The sequence below is a fragment of the Cinclus cinclus genome, chromosome 16 (genome assembly GCF_963662255.1).
Source record: "Cinclus cinclus chromosome 16, bCinCin1.1, whole genome shotgun sequence".
Taxonomy (NCBI): domain Eukaryota; kingdom Metazoa; phylum Chordata; class Aves; order Passeriformes; family Cinclidae; genus Cinclus; species Cinclus cinclus.
In genome coordinates, this window is record NC_085061.1 from 9032554 (window position 1) to 9053804 (window position 21251).

A 21251-nucleotide genomic window follows, 5' to 3' on the forward strand; every position below is an offset into this window, starting at 1 on the left:
TGTCTGGGACTATTAATGCACAAGCAAAGCTTTGAATAAATCAAAATCCAATGTGTAAAAGTGTTTTCCCCCAAATAATCTTACTTCACTGCAGATTTTCAGAACCTCTTGTGAAAACCATCTTTGGCAACACTTGATTTCCCCACGTAACCTGATGGTTGATACAAACCCTCTAGGGGAATCCTCCCTCTAGGACTGGATACAAGTACTGCAGTTTACTCCACTTGAGTTTCTTCCTCCCTCCCTTTCCCCACCCTCACAGGTATCCCTTTATACCATGATGATAGTAGTGGTAGTGGGACTTACTTTGATAATCTGCACAATTGGAGGGTTTTGAATTGTACTGGCACCTGATTTGACTCTCAGCTTCCAAAGCCTGCAGTGCTGGGATGCCATGAACAAGTTAATCTTGTTTGGGTAATTTTGGGGTAATTTATGTAAATCAGTGCAATTTTTTCTAAAGTGCAAAAGCAATTAAGTTGACTAGTCTTCCTCTTTGGTTTCTTTAGTGCAATGAAGTATGTTAATATCAGTAATTTGCTGGGGTAAAAGTTATGCCCACAAAAATTAATTTTTAATGTTTTTATATTTGGAAATGTTTAATCAGTGGTTTTGTTGGAATGAGCTTCATTCTTTAAATACTTACCTGAATGTTTCAATAAAGATTCTTCAAATTATTACTCTGGAATTAAGTTATTGTTGAAGGTCACTTTCCTATACTCCAGCAAGCTCTTTCTTTTCCTGTGTGTGCAAAATGCAGTGACTCACCTTGTCAGTCTCCAGCATTGCCACCTCTCTACCTGTGCCCATCAAATTACTGCACTGGAGCAAAAGAACCTAAACAAAACCAAATTCTTACTTCAAAGAAACCCTGATTTCTACATAAGTAATGCAGAAAAAGCAAGTTACTTCTATCAAAATATTTTATTTTGAAAAGCACAGGAACAATGGTATTTGTGACCAGCAATATGCTATTTGCAACAAATTGCTCTTTTTGCAAGACTGCATTTCCCTAAAGCAGCTGTGGAGGGGGTTCCAGGTTAGATTTTGTCAGAACAAATCTGTTCCCACAACCCTTCTTCATTTTTTTTGTAGATGCGAGGTTTCCTGTCAGGGAACAGGGACTGAGATGGAAATGGATGTTCTTTTAGAAATGTTAATGTAGATCTAATGTGGGAAACAAAGTGGGGGGGCTCAGCCAGGGGCGATGTGGAAAGGTTCTGAAAAAGAAGATGGGAGCAAGAGTTGCTTGATGTTCAGAATACAATAATTATCCTGCCCCTCTAGAAGGCTATTCCCCACCCTCCCAAGGGCAGCAGAAGGCAAGGAAAAAAAAAAAGCCAAAAACAAAAAAAAAAACCACAAAAACCAAACAAAATTTAGTTTCAGCTACCTGTAAGATCTGTGCATCATCTTGTTCCAACCAGAAATCCACGTGTGGGAAAGGCCCCCAGAAATAAGGCCCAATCCGGAGTTGTTCTGTCTTGGCATCGTAGATGCTGGTGAGCTGTAACAACACAGGGATGCTGTGGAGGCAGCCAGGGCTCCCCCAGACAGGGAGGGCTCCCCTCAGGCTGGCCTGGTCCAGCTCAGCCCTGCTTCCCTCCAACTGCACTGGCACCCCCAGCTACTTCAACACAGAACCCACAGAGCTACCAAAGGATATTTCCCTCAAACTTTGGATGTTTCATTGCCCCTAACTGGTCTCTCCCCTTCTCATTTTCCCCTTTCCTTTTACTCACCGGTGCTCCTGTTAAAACATGGGCTGAACGCAGATCCTCATCAGGCCCCTTTTCTGGGAAGGTTGCAGGGAAAATCTCTGCTGTTTTAACATTCACAGCTGGTAGGAAAGAGAGATTAAATACAGTAAGAATTAACTGTTTCAAGACACTTCTTTACAATGACCATGTCCCCAACAAAATTGTCTTGCAGAACCCATCACACATTTGTATTTCTCAGACCCCAAGCCAATGACAGCACATTTCTACTTCATTTAATCTGGCAGTATTTCAGTATTTCAGAGATGAGTGAACTAATTAGAAAAAACATTGAGGAATCAAAAAGAAGAAGATTAAATTCTAGGCATAAATTTAGTGCAGTAGCTTGAGGTTGATAAACTCTTCAGTGCAAGTTAAAGGAAAAAAAAAATCTGTTTGCATTTGTACACAGCCTCTTCCATGTACGCATCTTCCCAGCTGTGGCACCACAAGAAAAGCATTTTTACCAATGCCTCCGACAGCAGTGCAACTTTTAGGGTGGACTTCCCTCAGTCATTAAAAGTAGCTCATTTACTACTGGAATCTGGAAAGCAATCCAGTTATCAAAAGAAAATTCCATTCGAATTCAACTAACTCACCTATTCCATAAATGATTGGAAAGTGAATATCCTGTTCTTCTCTATCATTTAGTTCTGTAATGGAGAAAAAGAAGTCAAACTCATAGGGCTTTGGATTTTAGTCTGAGCAGCATTTATTTAATTGTATGTTATTCCAGAGCAAGAGACCTGATGTTGCATAAACAGAAATAACCAAGGAAGCCTGAAAGTAATATGGAGAAGAAGGCAGAGATCAACAAAAACACACGTGGAACTTGGAGCTGTCTCCTAACAGAAGAGCCAGCTCCAGCTTCTGCATAGATAACTTATAGGGAAAAAAAACACAATGCAGAACCACCATGATGCCAAGGTTCAAAGATGTGGGTCACCAACACCTCTGACATGGAAAGAGGATGGAAATGTGACCTCAACATTATACAAAGAAAAGGAAATTCCTCTTCCACGTGCAGTCACACACTATGACCTAACTGAAGTTTATGGGTTCACTGGACCCTGCAGGGAGGCAGGCCCAGCAGAACAAAGGTCTGTAAGTGCACTTGTCAACTGCAGGATATCCACAGGTACAGAGCCTGTTGGTGGGAAAAACGTGCCAAAATAACCTGGCCATGATTACGAGTTCATTCAGGGCAGCTGCACTTGGTAAGGAGCAAATCCCCCTGGACTGGCTCTCTGACATCACCACACACACCCCAGCAGTAAAACTGAAAATTACACATTTGCATGGGCGACTTCTTTACTTTCTCACAGGACAGAGAAAAAGCCTGAAAAACCCCCTGCCCTTTTATTTCAGGAAAGGTACTTCCAAACCCAAGGAACATTTTCTTACCTGTTACACAGAAAGTCACTAAATGAACATCCTCTGGCTGGAGGTCAAATGCTCCTGTGATGGCAAGGACAGCAGAAATGTCAGTGAGTGGTGGCAGGGCACTGCTGTCTGGGGGCAAGGGACACACACCTAAATCCCTGCCCCAGGCAGGGCAACACTGCCAACAGAGTTCTGCACATTTGCTTCAAACTAACAGGAATTTACAGAGAGAGGCCATTTATAACAGCAAAAATCTGCTAAGAAAGTGTTCTGCCACTTCCTCCTACTGACACTGGTTTAGCTCTGACATGACATCAGCTCTGCTCTAGTCTGCTATACATTTAGCAGCTTACATTTAAATGTTTTTTCCTAAAATGCTACATATACAGTGAACAAACCCAGTTTTACATTAACTGTAAATTAGTTCTGCCTTTCACCATCCCAAACACCAGAAAAAAGCCTCTTTTTTTTTTTTTGAAGTTCTGATAGCAATACAGCATTATTGATTCAAAGTGTACCTTGATGCATAAAAATCAGAAGGTTAAAGTAAGTTAACCAAAATACTTTGTTCTGCACAGAACTCTCACAAGACACATAGCACACATCAGGTGTCATAGCCACAAGGCTGCAGCCCAGGGCCTTTGGTTTTCCTTTTTTGTTTACCCCCTTGAACACCTCCCTCCAATCCTGACATCTGCCCCATTCCTGCTCCCGCCCCATTCCAGTGGGGCAGAGGCCTCTTCAGAAGTGAGAAAGTGCCTAGCACAAGCCAGAACACTCCCAGCTAAGCAGGTATTTTATACTTCCAATTGATAGTAAAGCACTGCCATCACTCCTCTGGACTACGGATTTTATAAAAAGACCTGACATTTTTCATTAGACAATTCCAAACAATAATTAAATTTTACCTCATCACATTAAGGTATGAACTGAATGGCAACTAATGAGTCAACCACAAGTACAGATCTGGAAAGTGACAACAGTTGCCCAAGATCCCACAGCAGATGAGCAGGAATCAAATCCCACCTGAACTGCACACAACTCTCCACAGCCAAGGACGGGCCAGAGAGAAGTGACAGGATCAGACCCTGTGGCCCAGGCACTGAGCATGGGCATGCCCCAGCAGTCCAGCCCCTCTCCAAACCAAGTTCTCAAGCAGAGAAAAAAGACCCTTCAAAGTGAATCCACATTTCTTTCCAGTAAATGACTGGGGATTCAGACTACAAACAAACTCTGCCCAAATCCAGCCAGAACTATTTTTTTTTTTTTTGGACATGAGAGTGGAAAAAACGTGAACTTACTAAGAAGCTGATTAGTAAGTTTTTGTGATAACTGCCTATCATCATTGAAACCTCCAACTAGGTGCACTTCCAGCCTAACAGAGATGGAATAACAGGAAACAACAATTAAAAAGACATCTCAAATGAACAGCTTTACAAAATAATCCCCAGCCCAAACTGCAAAGCAATCATTAGAGAAGCCTCACTTATTACAATCACATGCACCAAGCTGGTTTGCATTACACAGCAAGTTATGATAATTCCATTCTGAAAACTTCAGGGATCACCCAGGAAATGGCACAGGAACAAGCTTGAAGAGGCATTAAATACATGCAATTCTCTTCCAGGACACCTCTGAACTTTGTAGTCATCTTTCAGTTAATTAAACTTCAAGATTTTTGTTCCCGTGACCTCCTCACAACTATTTTGGATCATGCAGCAAGGTTCTTCTCTAAGCAGTGTCTATGTAAAGTCCTTACAAATCAGGAATCAAAGTTCATGAGCTAGCTTTTGCTCTTACCAAACTACAGGGGCAAAAACCACCACATCCAGAAAGAAGCTTGTCTGCTAAATTCTGTTTTAGAGCTTTTTACCCACTGTCCTGTCTTCCACACAACTTAAAATTTTTAATGTGGACTTACAAAATTCCCTGATGGACTGTCAGATGCTGAAAAGAATTTACAAAAACTCTGAAGGGAAAAATAACATATAAACCAAAAAAACAGTTATATGGAAAGCTTTGCAAATCTGGAACAGAAGTTAAAGGGGAAACAGTAAACACAAACCTTATTTTACAGAGACACTCTTCAGAACAGAACCATGCTTTAAACAACTGCTAGAAGTACCCCCAAAATCATTATCAAGGAAGTAATTTTCACTTGGCATGCGGCTGCTGATCAAGAGGTATTTCCTGCACAGTTCCCTTGTGTGAACCCCACAGAATCACCTCACAACAGCCCACGGCAGGAGCTGAAGCAACCTTTGGGAGAAGCAGAGCACAAGAAGGGAGCAGAGCTGACCTGCCACAGCCTGAGGAGTTAGAGAAGGACTTCACTGAGCTCATGATGAGCGACACCTCGGCCTCGGTGTCCGAGCCGTCGCAGTGTGTCAGGCACGTGGCTCCGCTGCCTGGGGAAGGCACAGCAGGGACTCAGCGACAGACGGTGGCACCAACAGTGGCAGTCCCCACTGCTGCACGGGAGAGCTGCCCCACCACGGCCTCCCCCCCCCCCAGCAGGGCAAGTGACTCGGGCCGAGGCAACACCTCTGCACGGGCCATCACAAAATCAGCACAGCCCCCTTGAGGGGTACAAGTGCCCTCTGAACAGGACCAGGCAATGTCTCTAAAGTCAGAAACCCAAACACACGGTGAGGATCTTTCTACAAATTCTACCTCTGCAACATCCAAACTCCGCACTGACAGACTGCTGGACACAGCCCAGGGCTGCAATGCCACTGGCCACAGCTGCAGAGCAAGTTACAACCTGCTCATGGAGCAAGGAGAGCACTGAACCTCTCACACCACACACAACAATGCTCTGAACGAGTCTGCAGTTACACATTACGTGACTTTTGGTGATCCAGGTTTGTATTAATGTAACTGCAGTTTATTTTATTAATGCCACATAAACCAGTCCTTATTTCAGGGAAACAGGCTTTGCTCTCAACATCCTCTAGAGATACCTGTGTGTCGGAGCACAACTATGTGGCAGGTAGTGGCATCATCTGATCCAAGAATGGAAACAGAACCTATTTTAAAGGAGGAAAACACTGTAAGAACTCAGTCCTCACAATAGCTGCTTCAGTACAAGAAAAAATGTTTATGTTTCTACACACCATCTTTAGGGGTAGTCACTGCAAACTCTCTCTGCTGGACATAGAGAAGGCCTTTGGGTTCCACGATCTGAGCAGGCTGACTTTTCAGAAGTTTTGCCTTTTCCTAAAGATTAATGATAACAGATACTACAGTGGCTGAATTCTCAGGTGTACCCATTACTTCACAGAAACATCACCTCTGAAAAGCAAAGGGACTCAGGTCAGAGAGAAACACGTGTGTTTTGTACAGAGAACTCTGAATTTTGAAAGCTTTCTGCTTCCCTGACACTGATCAAGTCATAAGTTAAATGCCATCATTCCAGAGAGACACAAAACACCTTTCCCTGTTATATGGACCATAAAATGGAGGCACAGTAAAAAATATTTGGACTGGGCAAAGATTACATTAGGTAATACCATAACTGATCTTGGACATTTAATCAGAACAGGAAACATGAAATACAGAGGTTTCAATCTTCTACTGCAATAATCCAGCATATTTCTTTTACACTTATCAAAATACTGTCGTTTATTATCTCGACTGCTGTATGGAAAACCTGATTCCTGGGCTACGACTACTGCAGTAGTTCAGCACAGACTTGCTAGGGACAAAGTGTAATTCCATTCTGGGCTCAAAAAACACTTCACAACTTTATCAAATTTACCCTGGTTTTCTGCATTGTCTCAGGATCTGTAAAGAAACACCTTCTGATGGGAAACAGCTCTGCTGACATTCCTGGCTCGCACTCCGCCGTTAAGATATTAACAGTGACCCTGGAAGCAAGGTCAGCATTTTCCTCAGAGTGCCCGTCTTGACTTTTTACCATCAGCTTCTGTCATTTCACACCGAAAGGCCCCGCTCGGCCCCGCCGGGGCACCCCCACCCCCGGCCGCACGGTCACCGCTGAGCCCCTCCGCCGACACCGGTTTATTTATTCCCCATCACCCCGCGGTTCGCCGCTGTCAAAGCGCGGGGAACGCGCGGGGTCCGGGTCGGGGCCGCCCCTGCCCCGGGCCGCTTCCACCCAAGGCCGCCCCGCTCCGCCACCCGCCCCGCCCGGCCGCGACCGCGGCTCCTCAGGCCCGCGGGGAGCCGGTAGGGCGGGCCTCGCCGGGCCCTGCCCACTTCCCTCACCTCGAGGTGCGGGTGGGCGCGGATCATGTCCCCCGTGGGCCGGCTCAGGTCGACTCGCGCCCCGTTAACCAGCAGCGGCATCTCGGCGAGCGCCGGGCCGAGGCGGTTCCGCTCTCCCTCGGCAGACTACACCACACCAGAGCAAGCCGGGCCGGTTCCGCTCTCCCTCGGCAGACTACACCACACCAGACCAGACCAGACCAGACCAGACCAGAGCAGAGCAAGCCGGGCCGGGCCGGGCCGGGCCGCGCGGGGCGCTGGGAAAGCGCGGCCGCGGCACCGCCCGCCCGGGGCTGGGCCGGGCACGGCGAACCGGCCCCGCCGCTGACGGAAACGCGCTCGGGCCGCCCGACGATTTTAACACGGTAACCTCGCAGATTGTCCCGCCACTGCGGGGCAGCCGTAAATTGTGGTATGAAATAGTAACAGTCATAAAGCCACAAATTTACAAATCACTGAATTATTAACAACTCTGAGATCATCGAATCCTCCAAACGCATGCAACTGTATCTACTGTACCACGGCACTGAGTACCACGTCCAGCCTTTCATTAAATGCCTTCAGGAGCGGTGACTTCACCATCCACCTGGATTAATGTCTAATTACCCTTTCTGTGAAGAAATCATTCCCAGTGTCCATCATAAACCTCCCCTGGCACCGTTTAAGATTACACCCCCTTGTCCTATCACTGGGTGCTAGGAGAAGAGGCCAGTCCTCACATCACCATCTTCTGCCCCAGCAGCCACAACAAGGACTTTCAGACAATCCCAAAGACCAGTTTTTTTTCCTCCCGTTGTCTGTGGAAGACACTAAGAGAAACAACCACGGTAGCAGCGTAGTTAATTCACCCTGCAGGGAATGTGGACAGCCAGGCACCCGGAGTGCCCCCAGGCCAGAGACAGGAAATTCCCAGGACCCCAGCTCAGCCTTTCCAGCCATCCTCACAGAATCAACTGATCGTGGAAGTGTCCCAGGCCGGGCTGGGCTGGGCTCTGAGCAAACTGGTCTAGTGGAAGGTGATCTGCCAGTGACAGGGTGGTTGGAACAATGTGATCTTTAAGGTCCCTTCCCACCCAAGCCAATCTATGACTTTATGGTTCTATAGCAGAATAAATGTTTTCTTCAAGATACATTGCATTTCTCATGTGAGACAAAATTGTAGCTCGGGATGAGCATTCCTCTCACAGCTGTTGGTATTTGCAAAATCTCTTTAGCAAAACACCAGCACTTGTCAGCACATCTGCCTGCAATTACACTATGCAAACCAGAGCTGTCACACCAAAGGTTCCAGAAACACTTAAACAAAACTGTAACTTCAGCACAGACAACTAGTTCAATGTCTGCACATCACACTTTCTGGGATTTTTTTATAGTTTTACACACCCTCATTTTGGAAGTACTGTCTGAAAAGCACCTATGAAAGGATGTTTTCCTTGCTGTTGATCTGATCTTCCGTGCCAGGAAAAAATACAATTATTTCAGAGGGAAATCTATTGTTTATTACTCAGGACTGACAAAAAAGAAGACTACAATTAAAACCAAAACATCTCAGTTTATACAATGAAGAATCCACTGATGCACTTTGCAGTGTCATCCCCAAAACTCATTTCTGAAGTCTGTCAGAATGAACACCCCAACTCTGAGAAGTCAGGCTACACAGAGGCCACCTCAGTTACATAGAGATGTTGTTTTCTCAAGGATGTTAAGAATTGCACTGTTTGCATCGAACTTTATTGGCTCCAAAGAAAAACGTCTTGAAAGCCTCAAAGTTCAGATTCTAAAGAAGGGAAATTAAGAGTTTAGTCTCAAATACATAAAATTTTCAACTAAATGTTAACATGAATAACATTTATTTTTTTCCCATTGCTAATATTCTTACTCAAACTCCAAAAACCAGCAACCATGAAAAGAAGACAAGAAACATCTGTAGAGAAACTCTACACTGACTGACAGACACATGGACAACACAAGGAGACCACTGACACCATCACATCCTTTCCGTAAGGGAAGATTATTTTTTTTTCCTATTCTCAGCATTCACATATAAACTTCAAACCTGGCAAATAAATACCTGTCTTGGAGCACTTCACAAGCACCCAAAGAAAACTATCTACAAATAATACATTCAGCTACTCCCTCATTTTCAACACTTCCAACAACCATCACTTTTATATGTCTAGGACCTTCCTAGCTGGGAAAGGTGTGTGTCAGCTACAGATTTACAGAGGGATAATGCTTTCTGTCTCAGTACACTTCCCACTAGCAAGTGGCTTCACCAAGTACAGTTCTACAGACAAGAAAAGCTGAAGAATTGTGTGTGGAAGAGCCACTGCCAGACTGGATTCATGCCCTGCCTATTGAGAGATTACACCATTCCTTTGAAACCAGCTCAAGAAGAGTCATCAGAGTCACAACACTGACAGTGGAATTCTGGCCCCCACACAAATCTGCAGGAAGAAACACCAGAATTTCACTCCTGATATTTAAAACCTTGTAGGGAAACATTAGTAAACGAAGTTTTGAAGTCGGACAAAACTATTAAAAAAAAAACCCTTCTATGTCATAAAAACATTTCAATGTGAAATTTGTAAAATATCACCCTATTTATTCTCTAAGCTTTTCTAGCAACATATAACTTTACTATAACATATCTGTAGAAATCTGATGAATAAGAAAAAGTATTTTTTCTTAAATGTAGTTACTTAAACATTTGCCAGTTTGGAAAGTTGAGCTCAGGTCTCTTTCCAGAGTAAAACATTGCACACAATTTTCAACCTTTTCCATTCTGGTTTTCAGTGTCACAGTGGGTACGGCACGTAACAGTCTGCAGGAGAGCCAATGCTGCTCACAGGGCTCCGTGTGTTTGACTCATAAGAATTTGGTGCAATTTCAACTACACCATCATTTTGAGGAGTTTCTCCTTTCAAGAAGTCATCATCTTCATCTTCAGAAGAACCCTGCAAAAATTTCAAAGTTTCAAAATTTCAGTGAGAGCAGGAAGATACTGCCAAATCTTAATAGAGACCTGTATTTACACTCTGATTGTCACAACCAGTTGGAATGGTAAGAGAATTAGATGTACTCTGATTATGAAATATGGGACCTAAATCACATCTACAGGGTGGATTTCCCAGTGACATCATCATATCCACTTTCTGAGCACATTCATAAAGCTTTCATATGGCTCCTGTACTGCAAAAAAGGGAAAAGTGTTCTCAAGGCAAGAAGGATCAATTTCTAAAGCTTCCAAATTTCAGTCACAGTTTCCTTTAAATGTATAATGTACTCTTATCTACTTAAAAATATTCTGCAATGAAAGCAGATGATAGCTGAACTGTGTTTGGATCAGGGAAGATTACCTTTTTAATGGGTTTCTTCAGATTCTCAAGATCTTCAGCACTCAGCTCTTCCCAGAACTGATACATAGGATCGATGGTCTTCTTTGATCTGAGAGAGGAAACAAAGCACAGAATGAGTTGTTGTATTCACAGTAGGGGTACATTTTAATTTAAACCTCTGACAATCGAGTTAAAATGCGGAATATGAAAGGTACAAAGGATCAGGGAGGAAAACAAACAGCAGAAACACTGACAGTTTCCTACAGTTGTATTCATCATTTTCTAGAAGGCACAAAGGAGTTGTTCACTTTTCAACTCTACCTTTTAAGTATGTAGGGGTCAAAGGGGAAGAAGCTGTCGAGGGGGTTGGTGCAGGTCTGCACAAGGTCACCCCCGGTGCCGCTCCGCACAACGGGGATGAACTGCCTGTTGTTCCTCTCAATAATCGTGTAGCAGAACACTAACTGGTATTTCCTTTAAAAAAGGGAATAAAGAAAAGATAAGCACTTCTAGCAAACCCAAAGCAAGATTTTCAAGTGGATGGTATGAAAACACAAAGTTATTTTGCAACAAATATCACTTCTATCTTCCATTTTCCAGCTCATATATGGAGTTTGCAAGATGGTCACAAGGTAAGGAATCTGTTCTCTTCCTCTAAGCTCCTATAAACTTTATTTCAAGTACAACCACACTGGCTCCAGTACAGAGCAATCAATTTAATAGGAGTGGATGATTCCATTGAAACCCAGGAATAAACTTTACATACCTGGAATATGGGCAGTGTTATGTCTCAGGTAATAGTCAATACTGTGCCTAACAAAACCCTGTGCTGGTTTTAGATATACACAAAATCTGTACCAAGCTGAAACTGAAGTAAATGAGCAGGTACCTGGTAATGGCAGCAAACAAGTTGACAACAGAAGGGATACAAATCTTCAGGGGGTTTAGCTGACACATTACAACGCGCTCAAAATTTAAACTCTGCAGATATGACAGGCCTTCAAAATAAGAACAATTGGCAAATATAAGTTAGATATCATATAAACGGAACTTAGTTTCTAAGAATTTCCAATGTGACATGCCTGCAGTCTGCACACCACCACAGAAGCACATACTGGGGCATTCCCACAGTGGCCCCATTCTCTGGCCCTAACATGTGCACAAGCCACTTCATTTAGAGCACAACAACATAAATCTGCCATCAGATACTTGACTGAATTGACTACCATAAAACATAGCAACAGTAAAGCTTCTAATGAATCCCTTCAAACCTAATATACTCACCTTTCCTTAAATTTCCATCCAAAAGTTGTTTATGACGGAAAATAAGTGTGTAGAACACTGCCTGGCATGTAGAATAGAATGGCCCATGGAGAGCTACATCACAGTAGGCATTAGCTCCTGTATCCTGATTATCAATGTATTTATGTAACCAGTTCACCAGAAGATCCAGACATGCTTTCACTGTACTGTAGTGCAGAGAGAAAAAAGAGGAAGTATAAAAATAACACTTGAAATGGTGTAGAAAAGATGTCAAACAAATATTAAAGAATCTCAGTGGTTATAAAAACATCAATTGAAAAATCTCTTTCTAAAAAAATTATTCTGTTACTAGCTTTCTCCTTTATCTCTGCATAAAATGCATCAATCAGCACTGAAAACCCCAGTCAGTGAAAGGACAGGATGCCAGAAGAGATGGATTCATGAACACACAGTAAACAACCAGAATGCTTGGCTACAGGTAGTGCAGAGCAATGCATCCCATGTCCACCACATAATTCCAATACCCAACTAACTCCAATGTTAAAGTCACCACACCCACTCTGAACGGCACAAAAATATAGAATGTACACATAAAAAAGGAAGACATTTTAAGTCTTCTCTATCAAAATGCTAGAACAAATGATTCCCCTGTTCCAGAGCCTGCATAAAGTGCCTAACATTGGGTACTAAAAATATCAGATACACTGGGCATCCATGACCTCTTGAAGCCAGCACAACCTACCCATGCTCAGCACTTCTTGGCAAGTGCAGCCCTAAACAGCAAGTCATGAACCTCAACACTCATCAGTGTGCATCCTGTATGTGCAAACTTTCCTGGAAACTTCAAGACAATACTGAATCAGTATTGTTGAAAGGACAAACAAGACTCTTGATTCAGGCTTACTGACAAAGCAGTGGGAATAGAAGACCAATTCTCTACTTAGGCTCCACAGTAGCATGAATTGTTTGGTTCTGCTCATGTATGAAAACAACTTACACAATGGGAATAAATTTAGCTCTTGCCAAGAAGCTGCCAATATAACTCCCAGCAGTCTGCCTAATTACTGAAGGATTGTTTGGATCCTGCAGTTTCTTCCAAAGATGGTCTAAAAATGCTTCAGCCAACCCCTGAGAAAAAAGATACATAGAAATTGTGAGATGACGCTGTTTAAGGAACAGATACCTAATATTCAATTCCCGTAATCTCCATAACCAAACCATTACAAAAATCTACCTAGAACTGCAGTAAATAACCACTCCTACACATGAAGAGCACTCATTTCTGTGTTTTTTTCTATATTCAGTTGTAAAAGAAAGAACAACAGTTTGTTGAGAGAGATGGGAAAATAGAGGGGTGGGGGAACAACAAACAGCAGACACAATTTTCAAATCAAAGAGCTAACATACAGCATCTTTGTGATAGGTTTGGGATGCTGAAGAAATTCACATCCCATGTCTTAGGTGCTAGAGTCCAACTGATTCTTGTCACAGACACCAGTTTTAACCAAGTTAGTTCCTTCACACTTGCTAAGATTCCATCTTTAAGTGGTTTATGAACAACATTGGAAAAGCAACCATAAAGAAAAAGAAAGGAGTAACAGAGAAGAAAGCAAAGATACTAATGAATCCTGAGGTACTTGCTATCTTCAGAGTAGAATTACAGCAGAGAAAACTGTTTTGAAAAAAATAAACAAGGATGCAGAAATGACACAGGAAACTGCATTTTAAAACCGAAAAAAGCAGCAAAAACTCACCAATTTAAAGCTACAGATGTAGAACATGAAATACTGTACATGACATGAAGCATGGGTTGGTAAAATGAGCTTGTCAAAAACAGAAACCAGATCCCGATACAAATCCTTTGTGTTGCTGAGGTCAAGCTTACCTACACAACAAAGAAACAGAACAAAATGAGCCATTTCAGGGGTTTTATCCTGCCCTCATGCTGCAGAAGTGGTATTTATATCTTTCTATGCCAGTAAGAAATATATAAAGAAAAACTGTCAACATGACTTCTCAGTTTATGTGACATCTAAAAATCCAGGTGTTCAATTCTACTGCTTTTTAAGGTGGTGTAAATGAAGAATGTCTCTGTGTGAGTGTACACATATAAAGCTGCTAGATATGCAAACTTTGCAATAATGTGTTAGCTCAGAACAGCAAGAAAAGAAGAAATAAATCACCTGACTTATGTGGAGAAGATACAGCAGAATGGTTTCTAAATATTGTTTTAAATATATAAATCTAAGGAATTCAAACCCCTGGTATGTAACAGTGAAAGATATTTCTTTCTTCTTTTTTCTCCTGTAACAAAGCCAATTCATTGATGTGTCTGCTTGTTTTGATCTACTTCTAGTCCTTGTGATGTTGAAAGGATCCATAATTCCGACACTCAGGTAGAGCAAATGATATAAACATTTATATCCTGCTACAGTTTTGATACAGTATCATATTAATGGAATCAGAATGTCTCCAAGTGAAGATTAAACCTCTAAAGTCCTAATGGTACCTGGGCAGAGGTAGGCATGTGGACTACAGCCTGCTAATGACATAGAGTTCTGCTCTAATTTGCAGTACAGAAAGCAAGAACTCCTCTTATGTGTTTCTTACTTGTTAACAAAACAACAAATTTGGTTATAGATCAAGTGTTCTCACCATCCACATGACAAACATCTTTAATGTAGGAAAACAGGATGGTCATCAGGATGTCCAGGCGCTCTGCAAGTGGATGGGCCATTCTCTCAGTACTGGGAGAGACAACTTTGTTTCCTTTTCTGTCTTCATCTTCCTCCTGGTAGATAAAATGGCACATGCAGCTTTTAAAAACACAAATCACAGAGACCGCAATTACAGGAAAAGTGAAACTACATTTGTCTGTCAGCAATGTGCTAGTTTCCTCTTCTTTTTTTTAACAAAGCACTATCTCGTTATACAGTATAAGCAAATTTTTGCACACTAAGCCAAGTACCACAAATTCTTTAACTCCCTGTATTGCACAGATGCTTGTGTTTTTACATAATTAATTTGATTTGCTGGCTGTTAACACTGGGCATTTACATGAATAAAGTCAATATCTGAGAACACATTAATCATTTGTCAGCTCTTCAGGTTTCAAGAGCAGTGTGCACTGCAGTTAACAACAAAGTAATAATGAATTTCTATACTTAGTTCACAGCCACCTCAGAAGTGATAAATTGTACTTAAAAAATTTAATAGAACAGGATAACCAACCATGTCAAAAAGTCCCTCCTCTGTAGATTTTTCCTCGCTAGCAGAGTTATTAGCAGCTTCTTCAGCATCTTCAATATCTTGCTGTGGAGTGCTAACCTACAGTTGCAAACAAGAAATTAATTTCTACAAAACCATTACAATATTATGAAATTGGGGTTTTTATTATTTCTATAAAAGACATGACAGCATGAGTAAGTTCTTGACTAGATTTTGTCCTGGACTAAATAAACACTTTAAAAAGGAATGGCATATATGAATGTACAATCCAACTTTCTGAGTATTCACCAGCATAAGCTCTCCCCAGACTGATACAAAGTGAGGCAAAAAGCCATGCTCAATTTAGAGTGCTTTTTTTTTTAGGACTCCTGAATTTTTTTAGGACCATAATCCTTTTACTTCAAAGAGATGACACAACCAATCAACCACACAAAGGGAAGCATATTCTCTGCATATTAGTGCCAATCACAAGATTGTTACCTGGATTCTGGCAGAGATTCCAGGCAGGGTGTAATAGTACACACCATACAGTTACCTTCAGGTGTGGGAACATCTTTATCCTGGGAATGAAGTGTAAATTTGGCTGGGTTTATACCCATAATCACAAGTGCATTTTTTGTCAAGTCTAAAACTGAAGCATATTTCATTTCCTACTCTATGTATTTTAATGCCAACCTTCCATAAAAGATAACACAGAAAAAACTTACATCCAACTTCAGCAGCTTTTCAATAATAAGCTCCAGAATCTGAAGCCTCAGACTTGGAAGATACACAGTAACTCGCAGCAGGTTATGGACATAACATTCCTGTAACACAAAATTAACTGGTATCAATAATAGTGTCAACAGAAAGTCAAATTTCTGCAAAGGACTTCCAGAAAACAAGTTTCTTAATTTGTTATCTAAAGACCCAGAAATAGGTTTAAACAGAATGTATTCAATCAAGAGTAAATTAATGTAGAAACTAAACATTAACTTTCAGTAGTTAAGCTGTGTCACCATTAACTACTTAATCTGCTATTTCCATGCAAATTTTCCCCACTACCTCTAGATAGAGTGTAAAGATTCTGTAAGAAAAGTTATTCATTTTCATAGGAGTTTATGTCTAAATTTTCTTTAGGAAAAGAAAGCATATGCTTCATTGTATCTAATGCCAGCTATATATATATGCTTGAAATTAAAATCTTTATTTCAGAGTATTATAATATATCACCAGCAACTCTAAATTGCACAGCTATGCCTCTTCAGTCCTTCTGACTGCAAATCAAGCAACTTAACAGACAAGTTTTGTGAGCATGCATGGGCCCATCTATGTGTACACAATTATGTACAAAAGACAACGTTGCAACTTTCATAAAGCAAAACTGTCAAGTCACTGCATAAAATCAGGTAAAGTGGTACATTTAAGTACACACAGTCTATTTGTGAATAAGCATTATAACACAACCCTTAATTGCATGAGCACATATGATTTTTCCACAGGCCATCTTGCTCATTTTTTCACAAGCTTGGTCAGTACATAAAATGGATAGAGAAAGTTTAATGAGAAGGTATAAATTGTAAATATTTAACAAAAATGCATGGACCATATCTTATTACACTTCATTTGAGCTTTGCCCTGAAAACAGCTCTGCATTTCTTCACATCTTGTTCCTTACCAAGCTTCTAAGAAAATAAATTTTCTAACACCATGTAAGAGCTTTAATCCCCCATTTTACAGATGGGGAGCTGGTGCTTAAAGTTATTTGGATTAAGACAACAACAATGAAAACATATTAAAGATTTGCAATATAAAGAACTTTGAGGATTTTTCAGCACTCGATGAGTTCAAAACACAGCCTCAACTGAACTTAGCTAGAGGAGCAGGGCTTTGCCTTTTTGTAACGTAAAGTGCCAACGTATCAAGTTAGAATAAGTAAATAGAAAGATCAAACAACAGCCATAACCTGTCAAAGGTTTCCAGCTTGTTTTTCAGCACACAAATACTATGCCAAAGCTGTAATGAAACAACTTAGGGCTTTAGTCTACAGGCAATTTGGATTTTGCCTGTAATGTCCATTGTCTCATGTTGGTTTATCAAAGCTCCTGTTCCTCTGACAAAGACTTTCCAGGTTTGATAACAAATGAGAAAGTCTCCTTACAACACAACCTGAGACTCTTCATCAAGGAGGAGTGTCTTAATCAATGGTGTGCATCAATCAAGAAAGCTAACCAGTGGAAAAAATATCTGGTGATGTCATTAAAGATGAGCACAGTGCTTGTGCACAAGGAACTCAGAATGCTTGGACAGGCTTACACTAAACAGACACAACCCTATGAACAGTTATTGTTCCTATGTATTATGTAATTATATAAATAAAAATATTCTTCAAAAATCTGCATTGACTGCCATCAAATCAGTCGTAATACTACATAGAACATTTATACATTTAGAAAAACAGGTGAACAAATCAACAAAAATAGTCACAGCTCTTACCAGAGTTCTTTCTGATTTATTAATGAAGGGAAAGAATTCCACAAGTATCGGCATGAGAAACTGTGGTGTCCTATAATTAATTAAAAACCCAAAATCAGATCTAAAAGTTATAGGTTTGCAAAATATTGAACTGGAATAAGCTTATTTCATAGGGCCTTTATTTTAAGGTAAGCAATTGTATAAAATGTGGTTTGGCAAGGATCACTGGACAGATAATAAGTGGCAAACTTTCACAATGCACTTGTTAGAAGCCACTTCAAATAACACTATAGAATATAGAATACAGAAGCTACTATCAACACCACTTTTCCTACTTCCCATTTCTGTTAACAGCATTTTCAGCTGCTGATGCCTGACAGAAACTTCATGTTTGTATAAAGCATTCTACCAGTTAATGAATACTGGGAAAAATCATGCAATGAAATGAAGAATTATACTTCCAATTAAGAGAGGAAAAATCCCCATCAGTTCACAAGCTTTAATTCTGCAAGGAAAGTGCACACAAACCCAAGGGATTCTATACTTACGAAGGAACATATCCTGCAACAGTTTGCAATGCTCTGTGGCATGTGTCGAAGTTTTCAGAAATGTCTAGATAAAGAAGATAAGAATTCTTACGCACTTGGTTACAGAAAACTAAATCAGGAACCAGTAAAAACAGTTCATATCAACTACACAATGGAAAGATTTCCAATGAAACTGCATTTGCCAAAATGTTCTTTTGACAGGTGTACATTGAGGTAAATAAAATAGAAACCAAACAACTCCTAACTTTCCTTTGGCTTTGAAACAATCTAGGACTAGGAAAGTTTCCCTATGCATTCTATTCCTACAGATGCTGCACCAACAGGAACAGTTTGAAAGTAATAAAAAGTGGGTCAGCATAACATTGATTTGACTAAGAAAGTCTTTAACTTGGGAATTTAAGGATGTTTCTTGATATTTAAATTCAACTCAATTAATTTTGTAAAAAAAGGAGCAACATGCACTGGATACCTTCTTAGTAAAGGCAACTACAGCAGCACTAAATATATCTCCTTTATACTCACTTTCATCATCATCATCAGAATCTGAAATATCCACATCATCTTCTCTGATGGTTATTCGAGCTAGCAAAAAATGAGAATATTATATCAAAATTGTATAAATCATATAGGTAACAAATTCAATAACAAACACACTGGACAACAGTCTCCACCAGGACTAAAGCATCAAAATTAGCCACAAGACTTTCTTAAAGACTGTTTTATTTACAGAACCAGGAGTTCTTGAGAACATCTGGCATGATCCTCACTTCAGCATTTGGTCTTTTAGTAGTAAAAATATTATACAGTTCATTCATTTCCAAGGTATCTCCAGAACAGGATCTGTATTATCAACTAGAATGTGTCTTCTAAAACGTAGATACAGAAAACTATCTGAATCACAATCAATATGAAAAATCTCAATAATCCAGTAATTGTGTTATGGATTGTATTTATACAGAACTTATCTATCTAGGGATTTTGATGAGCAAACAAAGAAGATTTAGAGAGAAGTAACTTACGGGGGACAAACTGTGACACAATCATCCGGAGGCACGGCCTGAGATGGACTGTTTGTGCTGACACAAGATTGCCAAGAAAGCCCAGATACTCTTCCACTACCTCTCGGCTCCTTCTCAGCCATGGCAGCTTCTAAAAGTAAGCAAAGATCAAGATGTCAAAGGAGGATGTTTTGAGTAGTAAACTCTTAGTCTTCCCATGCAGCAAGCAGGTATTTACCAGCAAAATGTTGACTAGTTGTTCAAGCTCTTTGGTCAAATATGCAACAGAAGCTCGAAATTCATGCAGCCAATTAATGATCTGGGCATCCTTAAAATAAGCAGAAAAAACAGGTAACTATTTCAATAAACAGTACTACCTATTAGCAGAAAATAAAATCCTTAGAACTCAAACATTAAGACTGTAAATAGAAATTTTTTTCACACTAACATGGAAGGAATTTCTTTCTGTTTGTGTCCTCACCAATGAAAGTTCTTGAATGCAGAACAGACTCATGCCAACTCCTAAACCAACAGCCTGCCATGAAGTCTTTAGTCAGACTGAGCAAGGAATGAAGCCTCCCTCTTGCAGAACATAAAAGAATTAAAAAGAAATGGCATTTCATCATAATTTTCTTTTCGCTTTTGCTCTAGTTTAAGCAGAAGGGACATTCGAGTCTCAAAACAGCCAATGTGGTGGGTACTCATAGCTATACAGAAGAGTGAAACAATACTTCTGGGTATTAACCTGGGTTATAACTACTAAGTGCATATGTATGTTATTGCCTAATGAAACCAGATTTAGTGAGAACAGAAGGTAAAATTTGATGCAACTTAAAGGCTATAAAAGTCAGAAACCACAGTCTGATCTACAGAAGTGTCTCTATAATCAAGCATCAGTGACCTAAAATGATGGTATCTGGAACAAAGACAGATTCAAAGGGTAAAGCAGAGTTAGTAAACATGAGACAACAATTATGAAGATCCTGCATGTACTTATGTTTATAAATAGACTTTTTTTTTCCATTTAGAGTTTTAATTCTGATGGTTTCCTCAAAGGAAAAACAGCTGTTAAATACAATTTAAATGTTTTAAGCAAAGGATTTGTGTAAGCACCAGAATGACTTGTCTGGTGATTACACTCAGACAGACGAACTTTAAATCATCAGACCCCCTAACTATCAAAGTCTTACCTTTATGTCTGGATCTGACAGCTGATGTTTTAACAACTCAAAATCTGTGGTGTCACCCTAGTAGGGGAAACAAAAATAAATTACTTTTTTTTCTTCTTCAGTAAAAACTACCGATTTCATCAATGTATCTTAACAACCAACTACTGCTGAACAGGTACATCAAGAACACAAGACAGCCAGCTCAGGAAGGCTGAATCAGCAGTACCAGCGTGCTGTCTCAGAAGCCAGTCGAGGCTGCGGTCTCATTTTCAGCTGCTCCCCCTGCAGACTCAGCTGGATCCCTGTGCACATTTTTTAGCATAACCCAGGCTTTCCATTCACCGGCCACTCAGGTTGACTCACGGGGGAAATCTTTTCACTCGCACAGCAATACCGCCTGGCACAAGCCTACAACGTTCAGCCGCCTTTCATTTTTTTCCCTAAGCCTTCAGGCACGGTCTTGCGTAAGGCGAAACGAGTTTTCCCTCGGAATGACCCCAGAAACCAGCAGCCCGGACGCAGCGAAGGCCCCCGAGCAGCCGCAGTCACCTTTTCGTACTTCAGCAGGATCTCGGTCAGGGTCCCCCCGAACCGCACCGTCTTCCTGGGCGGGGAGCTGATGAACTCGCCGGCTCCCAGCATGGTCACGGCTCCTGCGGGGAGGGGAAGCCGCGTGAGCACCGCTCGGAGGCCCGGGGCTCCTCTGGAGCTCCTCCTCAGCAGGGAGAGCCGCAGGAGCCGCCGCTCCCCGCCCGAGAGCACCCACCGATGCCCCCCTTTTGCCCTGCGGTTGTGGCCGCGCCCCCGCTACCGGGGCCCGCGGCGCCGCGCCCCGCGCCCGGCGCGTCCCGGCCGCCCGCGCCGCCACATGCCGCTCCGGCGG

At 41.3% G+C, this 21251-nt stretch overlaps 2 protein-coding genes across 2 annotated transcripts; both read right to left on the reverse strand.

The window, feature by feature from the left end:
* Window positions 1-678: 678 nt before the first annotated feature.
* NTAN1 (N-terminal asparagine amidase) lies at window positions 679-7559 on the reverse strand. Its single transcript, XM_062503423.1, has 10 exons — window positions 7371-7559; window positions 6257-6359; window positions 6104-6169; window positions 5440-5548; window positions 4442-4515; window positions 3162-3215; window positions 2357-2410; window positions 1743-1840; window positions 1394-1507; window positions 679-1220 (listed from the first exon to the last, which is right to left on the reverse strand). Exons 1-10 carry the CDS (start codon window positions 7449-7451, stop codon window positions 1041-1043), a joined length of 933 nt encoding a protein of 310 aa, XP_062359407.1. The 5' UTR covers window positions 7452-7559; the 3' UTR covers window positions 679-1040.
* Window positions 7560-8859: 1300 nt separating this feature from the next.
* On the reverse strand, window positions 8860-21207 carry RRN3 (RRN3 homolog, RNA polymerase I transcription factor). The gene is made up of 18 exons (XM_062503469.1): window positions 21135-21207; window positions 20918-21021; window positions 20390-20446; window positions 19438-19527; window positions 19221-19350; window positions 18724-18783; window positions 18202-18265; window positions 17675-17744; window positions 15907-16005; window positions 15203-15298; window positions 14627-14762; window positions 13726-13856; window positions 12969-13099; window positions 11993-12177; window positions 11598-11706; window positions 11030-11182; window positions 10730-10817; window positions 8860-10327 (listed from the first exon to the last, which is right to left on the reverse strand). Exons 2-18 carry the CDS (start codon window positions 21008-21010, stop codon window positions 10169-10171), a joined length of 1851 nt encoding a protein of 616 aa, XP_062359453.1. The 5' UTR covers window positions 21011-21021; window positions 21135-21207; the 3' UTR covers window positions 8860-10168.
* Window positions 21208-21251: the final 44 nt, after the last annotated feature.

Bases quoted from the DNA above. Each gene is read 5' to 3' on its own strand.
- NTAN1 (XM_062503423.1), bottom strand. From the start codon at position 7,451: ATGCCGCTGCTGGTTAACGGGGCGCGAGTCGACCTGAGCCGGCCCACG. The intron at 6,360-7,370 runs GTGAGGGAAGTG...ATTAATCTTTAG, and splicing joins GCGCCCACCCGCACCTCGAG to GAAAAGGCAAAACTTCTGAA. The intron at 1,841-2,356 runs GTGAGTTAGTTG...CTTTCCTACCAG, and splicing joins TCCAATCATTTATGGAATAG to CTGTGAATGTTAAAACAGCA.
- RRN3 (XM_062503469.1), bottom strand. From the start codon at position 21,010: ATGCTGGGAGCCGGCGAGTTCATCAGCTCCCCGCCCAGGAAGACGGTG. The intron at 12,178-12,968 runs GTAAGTTGTTTT...TCTGCACTACAG, and splicing joins GCTAAATTTATTCCCATTGT to TACAGTGAAAGCATGTCTGG. The intron at 11,707-11,992 runs GTGAGTATATTA...CTTATTTTGAAG, and splicing joins GGATGGAAATTTAAGGAAAG to GCCTGTCATATCTGCAGAGT.